Source organism: Capricornis sumatraensis, chromosome 22 (assembly GCF_032405125.1).
Source record: "Capricornis sumatraensis isolate serow.1 chromosome 22, serow.2, whole genome shotgun sequence".
NCBI lineage: Eukaryota > Metazoa > Chordata > Mammalia > Artiodactyla > Bovidae > Capricornis > Capricornis sumatraensis.
In genome coordinates this window covers 34451809-34464268 of record NC_091090.1, presented here as the reverse complement: position 1 = coordinate 34464268, position 12460 = coordinate 34451809, and the positions used below count along the sequence as shown (strand labels likewise).

General features: G+C 46.3%; 6 protein-coding genes across 6 annotated transcripts in view; 3 read left to right on the top strand and 3 right to left on the bottom strand.

Moving 5' to 3' along the window:
* The window catches only part of LOC138069278 (zinc finger protein 184-like), a 1142341-nt gene that overhangs the window by 181628 nt on the left and 948253 nt on the right, over positions 1-12460 (bottom strand). The window lies entirely within an intron of this gene.
* LOC138069328 (histone H2B type 1-C/E/F/G/I) lies at positions 3934-4314 on the bottom strand. The gene has a single exon (XM_068960579.1). The coding sequence runs from the start codon at positions 4312-4314 to the stop codon at positions 3934-3936; it is 381 nt and encodes a 126-aa protein (XP_068816680.1).
* On the top strand, positions 4621-5013 carry LOC138069320 (histone H2A type 1). The gene has a single exon (XM_068960572.1). It carries the CDS (start codon positions 4621-4623, stop codon positions 5011-5013), a length of 393 nt encoding a protein of 130 aa, XP_068816673.1.
* On the top strand, positions 7819-8229 carry LOC138069316 (histone H3.1). The gene has a single exon (XM_068960568.1). It carries the CDS (start codon positions 7819-7821, stop codon positions 8227-8229), a length of 411 nt encoding a protein of 136 aa, XP_068816669.1.
* Positions 10615-11001, bottom strand: LOC138069323 (histone H2A type 1-H). The gene has a single exon (XM_068960574.1). It carries the CDS (start codon positions 10999-11001, stop codon positions 10615-10617), a length of 387 nt encoding a protein of 128 aa, XP_068816675.1.
* On the top strand, positions 11308-11688 carry LOC138069327 (histone H2B type 1-C/E/F/G/I). Its single transcript, XM_068960578.1, has one exon. The coding sequence runs from the start codon at positions 11308-11310 to the stop codon at positions 11686-11688; it is 381 nt and encodes a 126-aa protein (XP_068816679.1).

The following is a 12460-nucleotide window of genomic DNA, read 5'->3' as shown; positions in this document are numbered from 1 at the left end:
TGCAGTTAGGCAAAGTAGCAACTGGAGATCCACGTTCACTGGTCAATCTCCTTTTCGTGCCCAATACATCTCAATCCACAGGATCCTTTCTTCCTTCCACGGGGAGCATACCGTCAGCCTCACGTTATCCAAGAGAACTCTGCTACTTCGGGAGCAGCCTCGGCTGGTATCTCCTCCTCCGCCTTTGTTTGAAACAAGGAAGTGGGAGAAACGAGAACTGCGAATCTGTCCCGCAGAATTTCTGTAGTTTTCAATTTGGTCCGAAAAATTCAGCTAAATGCCTGGCTCCTCCTCCCCCACGCTGGCTTGAAAGTACATCTCCGCCACCCTCACCCCCACCCCCACCCCACTTTTGTCTTTAGAACTTCCATTTATCTGTACTCTCAACATGTTAAGGCCGTGCCAAGGTGGGGAGGTGCCGGGGGCCAGCGTGAGGAACTCGGGCCGTGGCAAAGGTCATGAGGAAGGAGGCTTGGCATACGCAAAGGCGTGATCAAGCCTCAGGAAATCCCCTGTTCCCGAGCATCTACCCCAAAACCAGAGTCTGTTTTATGCTCTCACCTACACATCTGACTTTACTGGAGGCTCTCCCCCATAACCATTTCTCTCGGAGAAGGAGTTAACTTGCAGCTCCAAGTCAATAAAAATTCCTGGGCGTGACAAGGGTGTTTCAGCTTACGGACTCCTCTGAAGGTTATCTAGCCCACCTGTATAGGTTCGTCTGGCCACATGTGATTGTTTACAGCCTCCCAACCTGAGAGGCACGAAATGTTTTAGACTTACTAAAGGCAAATTCTTTTGGGGAGCTGGAAATTATTAGTATAGTGGGTTGGTTAGGAATTATATTGGTGAAGGGTTTTTCATTTGTTGTGTCAATAATTGCTGCTAATTCCCTGCTCTGGGTGGGACAAGGATGTCTCAGGTCAAACCTCTCTGCTGACAGACTAGCTTGTGTGACAGGATTATTCATACTCCTGCCACTATGCACATGATTGTTTACTACCTCTCAACCATAAACAGCACAGAGAGTTTTGGAGTATTTTGAGAGTCTTAATTAGCATGGGGCTTTTTCTTCTTGTTGAGTCAATGATTGCCGCCAGGCCTCCATATCCTTAGGCACCTGGGAATATATTAATCAATGTATTTGGAATATAGAAAAGGAAATATAGTAGTTTTTAAGGTTAGCAATACTAGACTTTTTGAGTTAGTCACTTTTCTCTTTTGTAATAGATCACTGTACTTTGTTATAAATCACTGTGTCCTTGCTATGTAAAAATGTAACTTTATCACTATCTTAAGACTAAATAGATCTTAAGGTGAATATTGGTGAAAGGATTTTCATTTGTTGGGCTGATGTTTGCTGCTAAATCTCCATATTCCCTGCCCTTATAATGAATATAACTAGCATATAGGAGAAATAAGTATTAACCTTTAAGCATATAGGAGAAATAAGCAATTAACCTTTAAGATTAACCACATTAACCTTGGGTTAAATAAATTCCTTTCTTGATTGTAACTCACTACACCCTCACCCTATAGGAGTGTAACTTTATTTGGAGGGTGGTGCCTGGTTTAAGAAAAAACACCCTTGGAAAAAATAAGTTTTTGGTTATCAGAAAGAAAGGATCATAAAATCCCTAAGACCTTTTTATGTGAAGCACCTGATTTTGATAAAGGTCAGGACTGCTGACCCCCACGTGACTCTGTATTCTTCCCTATATGTAACAAAAGGTATATAAGCAAACCCAAAAATAAAGAAATCGGATCAGTTTCCAGAAAGACTGATACCCCCATGTCGTTCTTTCTTGCTCCTTGTTTTTCTGGCTGAATTCCCATCTGGAGCATGGATGCTATTCCACATAATCCAAGTTATTCAGCCTCTTTTTCTCCACTAATCTTCCTACTACACTATCCGTTTCTAATCTCTCTATATATCTGTAATTAAATATGTATTTTTCCAAGGACGCCGACTCCGTCCCCACCTTTGAATCACCCCGGATCCACCGGGGCTGGACCCCGGCAGGGAGGGACTATAAATTACGGTAAGACACAGTAAGTTCCTGTGTGCCAACATTCAGGGCATCACCATGCCCGCCATCCGGCGCCAGGCCCGCAGGCGTGGTTAAGGCATCTTTTATCTCGGCTACAGAGAGACCTGCGGGGTGCTGAAATCTTATTAGAAAAAGTGAACATGACCCCAAAACCTATACCCAACATGCTAAGGGCAAGAGGGTCACCGCTGTGGACGTTATTCTCTCAGGGGTCAGGGAAGCACCCTCTGGCTTTGGTGGCTGATATCATTGCAACTTGTATTGCCATTCTCACTTGTAAAAGTTCGTCTCAGGGGTATCTATCTTTTAAGGAGTTAGAAAGCAATTCAGATCACGTTGTGTAGCTGTAAGATATGTTCCTTAGATCCTGCATTTGGACCTGCAGTATGATATAAAGAGAAGGGATATGCAAAGAATAGATTTGTAGTTCCCGTGTATGTAAAAATGGCCCCTATTCAGTGCTTGCAGGCTCCCAGTCACATCAGTAGAACGTACGAAACTGCAAGTATTTGCGTCTGGGGCTTCCTGAGAAGCTACTACTAAAAGAAAAAAATGTGTTAGGAAGTCAGTAAATCAGTTTTGTGATTTCCTGGGGTTCTCCAGCGTTCGAACTGTTGCCCTCGAGGTTTTTAGGTATTGTGGCTATCCAGTATAAACCTAAGGGGAGGCATCAGATGAACCTAGTTTCTGTAATAGAAATTCTCGCAAAACTGCAACTTTCTTAACACCCAGGTATTTTATTTCCGTTAAACCACGTTTTAAAAAATGCCACTCAAGGGATAGCACCCCCCTCCCACTGAACTGATAGGAAAGGCGCACCGGCTCTTTTCTGGAGAATGTTTGAGTGGTTCTGAAAGGAGCCTTTGGGTTCCACATGGCCTATAATGACGTTTACTTGGAACTGGTGTATTTGGTTACCGCCTTGGTGCCCTCAGCCACGGCGTGCTGAGGTGTTATCATCACAACACAAAAGAAACCTTTTAATTTTGTATGCTGCTGCTGCTGCTGCTGCTAAGTCGCTTCAGTCGTGTCCGACTCTGTGCGACCCTATAGATGGCAGCCCACCAGGCTCTGCTGTCCCTGGGATTCTCCAGGCAAGAACATGGTGGGGGAAAAAAAAAAAGAAGTCTGCCACTTGGAGTCTATTTCCTCCACTTGGGGACCCCTAGCCTTCCAGTTACCCTCCGTGTAGCTTATTGGTTATACTGCAAAGAACCAGTTCTGTTAGAACTGTCTCTTTTGACTTGCTTCTTGTTATAATCATAATGAGCTGCCTCAGAGGATCCTGGCCCTCGGCCTGTTAAATTGCCTTTGTTCACGTCAGATAATCTAAACCGCCCGCCTGTGGATGGCTACGAGAAAGTTATTAATACATGCCTTCCCTGATGCTGGCCATTCCCAGAGATGGCCCTTTTTACTTCCTTATTGCCTCTCCCGCTTCTGCTTTCTGACTTTTCCAGATACCGAGATGGTTATTAAGACATTAGTCTGCCATCATCTCGGTTTAGGCGGCTTTCTGAACCTGAACAGTTTGTTTCTGAGGCTCATTGGCCTAGTGAGGCGAGCAGCGAGTTTGGAGCCGGCAATGAACAAGACTCAGATGCCAGATAGCTTAATTGGAAGACCGTAACTGTAAGATCAGAAAAACCCAGAAATGATTATAATACCCTAGCTACTTACACTGCAACGATAGTTATCTTCAGATACTTTTGCAAAGTGAAACTTAAGCCTTTCATCAAGGGGAAAAAAAAAAAACTCATCATATTGTAAAAACAACCTCTCAAACCAGTTATCAGTGGACAGGCCCTTTTATAGAAAAGGTAGGTGGCTCTGAAAAGAGCCTTTGGGTGAGAAGAAATCTGACTACTCTGCAACCAGTCCCTCACTTAGAGCTGGTGTACTTGGTGACCGCCTTGGTGCCCTCGGACACGGCGTGCTTAGCCAGCTCCCCAGGCAGCAGAAGACGCACGGCCGTCTGGATCTCCCTGGATGTGATGGTCGAGCGCTTGTTGTAATGAGCCAGGCGCGACGCCTCGCCAGCGATGCGCTCGAAGATGTCGTTGACGAAGGAGTTCATGATGCCCATGGCCTTAGACGAGATGCCGGTATCCGGGTGGACCTGCTTCAGCACCTTGTACACGTACACGGAGTAGCTCTCCTTGCGGCTGCGCTTGCGCTTCTTGCCGTCCTTCTTCTGCGCCTTGGTAACCGCCTTCTTGGAACCCTTCTTCGGGGCAGGAGCGGACTTCGCTGGCTCAGGCATGGTGAAGTACTGCAGTCACAGAACCACTATAGGAGTGAGAGCCGAAAGGCACCCTTTTAAGGACAAGGGTTTATGCAAATGAAGCGCGGTAGAGGTTTCTGGTGATTGGTGAGCCTTCTGTGTGACATCACAGCTCAGCTTCGCCCAATCAAGGTAGGCATTCTGCAGAGTCGCATTTCCATTGGTCTAAACAAAAGTAAAACGGTAGCCAATCGTACAGCTTTCTTTTCGCGCCCAGCGTGGGTTATAAACTTTCCGTTTCTGTATTCGCTTGTCATTCTCGAGGGTGATCGTTGATCCTGAGTCATGTCTGGACGTGGCAAACAAGGCGGTAAAGCTCGCGCCAAGGCCAAGACCCGCTCTTCGCGGGCAGGCCTCCAGTTCCCGGTCGGTCGAGTGCACCGCCTTCTCCGCAAGGGTAACTACGCCGAGCGGGTCGGCGCCGGGGCCCCGGTGTACCTGGCGGCGGTGCTGGAGTATCTGACGGCCGAGATTCTGGAGCTGGCCGGTAACGCGGCCCGGGACAACAAGAAGACGCGCATCATCCCGCGTCACCTGCAGCTGGCCATCCGCAACGACGAGGAGCTCAACAAGCTGCTGGGCAAAGTCACTATCGCTCAGGGTGGTGTCCTGCCCAACATCCAGGCGGTGCTGCTGCCCAAGAAGACTGAGAGCCACCACAAGGCGAAAGGCAAATAGAAGATTGGATTATTTCGCAGTAGTTCAAAGGTCTCAATCAAACCAAAGGCTCTTTTCAGAGCCACTTAAAAGTTTCCTTGGAAGAACTGAGCACTAAATTTTAAACCTTAGATCCTAGATGATAATTGAGGATAAACATGTATTACACCAACCTTGAAACTTCGGAGACAGTCACTTTTGTTAAAGTGTATCATGTAGTCTATAAACTATTATCCATCAGCATTGGCAGATAGGATTTATTTACTCGTTAAATATTGCCACCCTGTGCCAATTATTGAGTTGGGAAGCACAAAAGTTAGGATGGGAGATTTATTCCTTTCTATGGCAGTTTTAAGGCTTTTTGATTTTCTGGGTTTTAGTAATAAAGGTTTCGTGTGTCCAGGGAGCAAATCAAATCTGTTTCTTAGGCCAAAGGCCATTATTAGAGGCGTTAGTTTTCTGAAAAACCTGAAAACAGTGGGGCCTAGTGGGACTCCCAAACATGGTGGCCCTTTCTCCCCGTTTCTTGTAGGCAAGACTAGCCTTAACTTCCCTGAGTTCCAAATAGCAGATTTTAACAGTTGCTAGTCTAAGGAGCAGACTAGAAACCACCTGAGGCAAGATTGAAGGGATCAGAGAAACTCATCAAGATTAGGAGAGCCGACCAACTGATATCCGGCATACACCCTGACCTTGTCAGCAACCACGCCCTTGAGAAGTATAAAACTCCTTTTCAAATCTTCCCAGGTTGGGACGGTTTTTTTGAGACAAGTTTACCTGGTGGCTCAGACGGTAAAGTGTCGGCCTACAATGCTGGAGACCCGGGTTCAACCCCTGGATCCGGAAGATCTGGAGAAGGAAATGGCAACCCACTCCAGTATTCTTGCCTGGAAAATCCCATGGACGGAGGAGCCTGGTAGGCTACAGTCCATAGGGTCGCAACGAGTCGGACACGACTGAGAGACTTCACTTTGAGACAAGAGCCCGTTGTGTCTCCTCTTGCCTGGCAAAGGAATAAAACTTTTCTACTTCACCCAAAACAGTCTCCGAGATTCAGTTCTGTACTGCTGTACAGAGAAACTGAGCTGATTTCAGCATCGCTAATTTCACGTCAGCGTACATTGTTTTACATAATTGAATATGGAAATTTTAAATCTCCAGGTCTTTTATCGGAAGTTAGCTGAGGTACCTCGTAATTATACCCATTGGTTTATTTTTGTGTTCTAAAGTATTTTCCTAGCTCCCTTGGACCCATCCACACAAATTGAGATGTCGGTATAAGGTAATGGTCATACGTTTTAGGATGAAAATGCTAAATTCTACTGTTAAAATGCCATCTTCTTGGTCTTTTTATTGTGTTAAAGATCTTGATGTACTGATGGAATTAGATAGTTTTCCACTTACTTTGAAGTAGAAAAAAAAAAAACTTGCCAGGTAACTTCTAGGCTCTGAGGGGAAGGAGATGACCAGAAAAATTCAGATGTCAGGCAAGGAGCTTATCCCAAGTTTCTGCCAGTGGCTTCCCAGGTGGCTCAGTGGGGAAGAATCCACCTGCTCATGCAGGAGACAAAGGGTTCGATCCCCAGCTGGGGAAGATCCCCTGGAGAAGGAAATGGCAATCTGCTCCAGTATGCCTGGAGAATTCCATGAACAGAGGTGCATGGCAGACTACAGTGCATTGGGGGGTCATAAAGAGTCAGACACAACTTAGTGACCGAGTATCACACATGCATGCAAGGAACTATTATAGATGCAAACTTATGGAATGTGTGGTAAATATACATTATTGGTGGGGATTTAAGATTCTTTAAAAACAAAGGAATTACATTCCTAAAATAGAAAAATCAATTATGTTGCAAGGGAATTGTTTGAAAAGAAGTTCAGGCAAGGATGTGTTTCTTTATGAAGTAATAACTTGAATTCCTCACATGCAAATCAAATTATTTTTACTGAAAAACAAATTTAAGTTCTTAAAATTTGTGTTTAGAGGAAAGTTGAGGGGTGACGGTATAGATCTGCATTCATTGTCTTAATATGGTAAAAACCAGTGGCCCTGGGCAATGGACATGTGGCTAACTAGAAGAAGAAAGTGGTGGACATGTTATATGTGTACACTGTATTTTGAATGGTTAGTGCAAAATTTAAAAAGAATGTGAAATATCTAACAATTATATTGATTACATGTTGAAATGAAAATTTTAGATATACTGGGTTGAAATATTATCTAAAAGAACTCCTGTTTTTTATTTTATTCTAATATAGTTGTTGCTGCTGCTGAGTCATGTCAGTCGTGTCCGACTCTGTGTGACCCCATAGACGGCAGCCCACCAGTCCCTGGGATTCTCCAGGCAAGAATACTGGAGTGGGTTGCCATTTCCTTCTCCAATGCATGAAAGCGAAAAGTGAAAGTGAAGTCGCTCAGTCGTGTCAGACTCTTCCCGACCCCATGGACTGTAGTCTATATTTCTCATGTAGTGTGTATTTATTTCTTCTGAAAAGTGCTATTATATAGCAAACAATTGTACAGGAAAAATTGGAAAAAAAAATTGAGGTCAAGGCCTTTGGGCAACAATCGAAAAGTTCGAGTCGGCATCACCGAGTAGATGGACACAAGTTTGAGCAGGTTCCGGGAGCTGGTGCTGGATAGGGAAGCCTGGCGTGCTGCAGTCCATGGGGACGCAGAGTCGGACACGACTGAGTGAAGGAGCACTGACTTGAGTCAGTCCGATTACCGATTGGACAGACTTGGTCGCCTTTTGTCCAATCAGCTTCTGACTCGCTCTATAAATATGTGGCTAGGTGGCGTTCGTTAAAGTTGCTGACACTATGGCTCGAACTAAGCAGACTGCTCGGAAGTCTACCGGCGGCAAGGCACCGCGCAAACAGCTCGCCACCAAGGCGGCCCGCAAGAGCGCGCCGGCCACCGGCGGCGTGAAGAAGCCGCACCGCTACCGGCCCGGCACGGTAGCTTTGCGCGAGATCCGCCGTTACCAGAAGTCCACGGAGCTGCTGATCCGCAAGCTGCCGTTCCAGCGGCTGGTGCGCGAGATCGCGCAAGACTTCAAGACCGACCTGCGCTTCCAGAGCTCGGCCGTGATGGCGCTGCAGGAGGCGTGCGAGGCCTATCTGGTGGGGCTCTTCGAGGACACCAACCTGTGTGCCATCCACGCCAAGCGCGTCACCATCATGCCCAAGGACATCCAGCTTGCCCGCCGCATCCGCGGGGAGAGGGCGTGAGTCTGGACGTTTCTCCTCAACCCCAAAGGCTCTTTTCAGAGCCGCCCACATACACAATGAAAAGGGACTGTTACCTTGCTATTTACTCCAGGTTTTCCTCGTGGCAGAAAGTGTTAGGCTTTTCCAACATTCTAATTTTGCTCGCTGATGCTATGGTAGTCGTGTTTAAGTGGCGTTGTGAAACGTACGACCTATAATCACGTGGAATTTGGGGTGAATTCAACATTCTGCACCTTGAGATAAGTATTGAGAGTCTCCCTCCCCAGGAATCAGCCTTTGTATGGAAAGGGAGACGTTTGGTTCAAAGTGGTTAACGCTCCCTCCTTCCCCCAGCCGCGGGCACGTGTAAGACCAATTTTTAGTGTACATTTTTAATTAACTGTAAACCGGGACGTCTGGATTCGGGAACAGAATACCAAGTTAAGAGGGGCCCAGGACAGATGCCCTTCCTGCTGGCTGGGTAGGGCACCCTCACTTGAATATATGAAGTTATACCTATGTGATTTCTCAGTTTTCATTACTTGAAGATTATTTTCAGGGGAAGGTAGTAGCCCTAGTTATGTGGATATTTCTAGTTAAGTGGACACAAATATTCCAGGTCTCGAACCACCATTTGTTTTCCACCTAAGCTTTTCCGGAATTTAGTTTCATCATCCCATAGTGTGTGCGTGCGTGTGTATTCAGTCGTTGCCGACTCTGCGACCCCATGAACTGTAGCCCGTAATGGCTGACAACGAATACACCAGACCATTTTCGTTCATGCTAATGTTGGTAGATAGTGATGCCTGTAAGAATCACTGGGGGAGTAAGGACGATGATAAGTCTGGGATATACATTTTTAATTTCCCAGAGATCTATGAGTATGCTGCTGCTGCTGCTGCTAAGTCGCCTCAGTCATGTCTGACTGTGCGACCCACAGACGGCAGCCCACCAGGCTCCCCCGTCCCTGGGATTCTCCGGGCAAGAACACTAGAGTCGGTTGCCATTTCCTTCTTCAGTACATGAAACTGAAGTCGCTCAGTCATGCCCGACTCTTCGCGACCCCATGGACTGCAGCCTACCAGGCTCCTCCGTCCATGGGATTTTCCAGGCAAGAGTACTGGAGTGGGTTGCCATTGCCTTCTCCACTATAAGAGTATAAGAAAGTAAAACACATAATAAAGAATATCAGAAAGTAGATGAATATGCATGTCTGAACTTGAATGAAGTCTGGGATGGACATAAAGATTTGGAAGTCAGCCTACAGTTCATGGGGTGGCAGAGTCGGACACGACTGAGTGACTAACATACAAGATATATAGAGGATTTAGAACCAAAGGAACGACCTAGAGATCCATCCCTCTGACTTCTCTCTTGTGACCTCTCTGCTTTATTTTCCAATAGCGAACTTTTTGTCATTTGCGTGCACATACAAGCCACGAATCTGGTGACACTGGTTTCCTGCTGAAATCCCTATGTTTTTCCTCTATTTCCCAATTTCCTTTAATCCTCAGACCAAATGTCCCTTCTCAGTCTTCTCTATGCTCCTTTTGTATTCTGTGCTTACTCCTTTTGCTACATTGTACTTTATTTCCTTTTGTTTCTCTTCATTAGATTTTTTTTAGAACAAGCAGTATCTCATTACTATGGTACTTAAGTGTGTGGCATTTGTTGAAAACAAGTACGTTTACATTTAATAGAAGAGGAAAAGTCTTTGTGTCTGCAATCCTTGAAAAGGCCAAAATGCTCAATGGAATAAATGTTCCAAACATGTCTCATATTCTGGAATTAGAGGACCTCAGGCCTGACTACCAAAATCTTGTTTTTATTATTCTGAAAACTGTTTTTTTCAGTTTAAAATTAAGTTCTCATCATTAGTGTTCTTGGAACCAATAGGATGCATCACCATCGTTGTTACAACCCAGCTTGTACTTTTCTAGCCCAGGTAACGATATCAATACTTTTGCAAGGCTACCTTCCTAGACACTTCGATGATTTCTGCATATCTTTCACATAAAACCACTGAAGGGCCGACTTGGGGAATGAAAATTCACACCACATACTAAAGTTTCTAATACGGACCCCTGGTTAAAGGCAACCAATATTTAACATTCACATATTTAAGTTTCTAATACGGACCCCTGGTTAAAGGCAACCAAAATTTAACATTTAACTAAGTTTGGAGCTAAGTCTAACACAAATGTTCACTTGTTCACAACTGCCCCGAAATACCAATTCTGAAATATAGACCAGAACATGCCCTACACGACCGGAGAATTTAGTTCCAAATCTCAGTGCTGTAATAAACATTAGTTCCAGGTGCAACAAACTGTGTTACTCTCTTTTATGAGGATAGAAGTGGCTCTGAAAAGAGCCGTTTATTTGGTAGTTTTCAATCTTGGTTCTTTACTTAGCCTTGTGGTGGCTCTCAGTCTTCTTGGGCAGCAGCACCGCCTGGATGTTGGGCAGGACACCACCCTGAGCGATAGTGACTTTGCCCAGCAGCTTGTTGAGCTCCTCGTCGTTGCGGATGGCCAGCTGCAGGTGACGCGGGATGATGCGCGTCTTCTTGTTGTCCCGGGCCGCGTTACCGGCCAGCTCCAGAATCTCGGCCGTCAGATACTCCAGCACCGCCGCCAGGTACACCGGGGCCCCGGCGCCGACCCGCTCGGCGTAGTTACCCTTGCGGAGAAGGCGGTGCACTCGACCGACCGGGAACTGGAGGCCTGCCCGCGAAGAGCGGGTCTTGGCCTTGGCGCGAGCTTTACCGCCTTGTTTGCCACGTCCAGACATGACTCAGGATCAACGATCACCCTCGAGAATGACAAGCGAATACAGAAACGGAAAGTTTATAACCCACGCTGGGCGCGAAAAGAAAGCTGTACGATTGGCTACCGTTTTACTTTTGTTTAGACCAATGGAAATGCGACTCTGCAGAATGCCTACCTTGATTGGGCGAAGCTGAGCTGTGATGTCACACAGAAGGCTCACCAATCACCAGAAACCTCTACCGCGCTTCATTTGCATAAACCCTTGTCCTTAAAAGGGTGCCTTTCGGCTCTCACTCCTATAGTGGTTCTGTGACTGCAGTACTTCACCATGCCTGAGCCAGCGAAGTCCGCTCCTGCCCCGAAGAAGGGTTCCAAGAAGGCGGTTACCAAGGCGCAGAAGAAGGACGGCAAGAAGCGCAAGCGCAGCCGCAAGGAGAGCTACTCCGTGTACGTGTACAAGGTGCTGAAGCAGGTCCACCCGGATACCGGCATCTCGTCTAAGGCCATGGGCATCATGAACTCCTTCGTCAACGACATCTTCGAGCGCATCGCTGGCGAGGCGTCGCGCCTGGCTCATTACAACAAGCGCTCGACCATTACATCCAGGGAGATCCAGACGGCCGTGCGTCTTCTGCTGCCTGGGGAGCTGGCTAAGCACGCCGTGTCCGAGGGCACCAAGGCGGTCACCAAGTACACCAGCTCTAAGTGAGGGACTGGTTGCAGAGTAGTCAGATTTCTTCTCACCCAAAGGCTCTTTTCAGAGCCACCTACCTTTTCTATAAAAGGGCCTGTCCACTGATAACTGGTTTGAGAGGTTGTTTGTTTTTACAATATGATGAGTTTTTTTTTTTTTCCCCTTGATGAAAGGCTTAAGTTTCACTTTGCAAAAGTATCTGAAGATAACTATCGTTGCAGTGTAAGTAGCTAGGGTATTACAATCATTTCTGGGTTTTTCTGTGATCTTACAGTTACGGTCTTCCAATTAAGCTATCTGGCATCTGAGTCTTGTTCATTGCCGGCTCCAAACTCGCTGCTCGCCTCACTAGGCCAATGAGCCTCAGAAACAAACTGTTCAGGTTCAGAAAGCCGCCTAAACCGAGATGATGGCAGACTAATGTCTTAATAACCATCTCGGTATCTGGAAAAGTCAGAAAGCAGAAGCGGGAGAGGCAATAAGGAAGTAAAAAGGGCCATCTCTGGGAATGGCCAGCATCAGGGAAGGCATGTATTAATAACTTACTTCTCGTAGCCATCCACAGGCGGGCGGTTTAGATTATCTGTGACGTGAACAAAGGCAATTTAACAGGCCGAGGGCCAGGATCCTCTGAGGCAGCTCATGTATGATTATAACAAGAAGCAAGTCAAAAGAGACAGTTCTAACATAGAACTGGTTCTTTGCAGTATAACCAATAAGCTACACGGAGGGTAACTGGAAGGCTAGGGGTCCCCAAGTGGAGGAAATAGACTCCAAGTGGCAGACT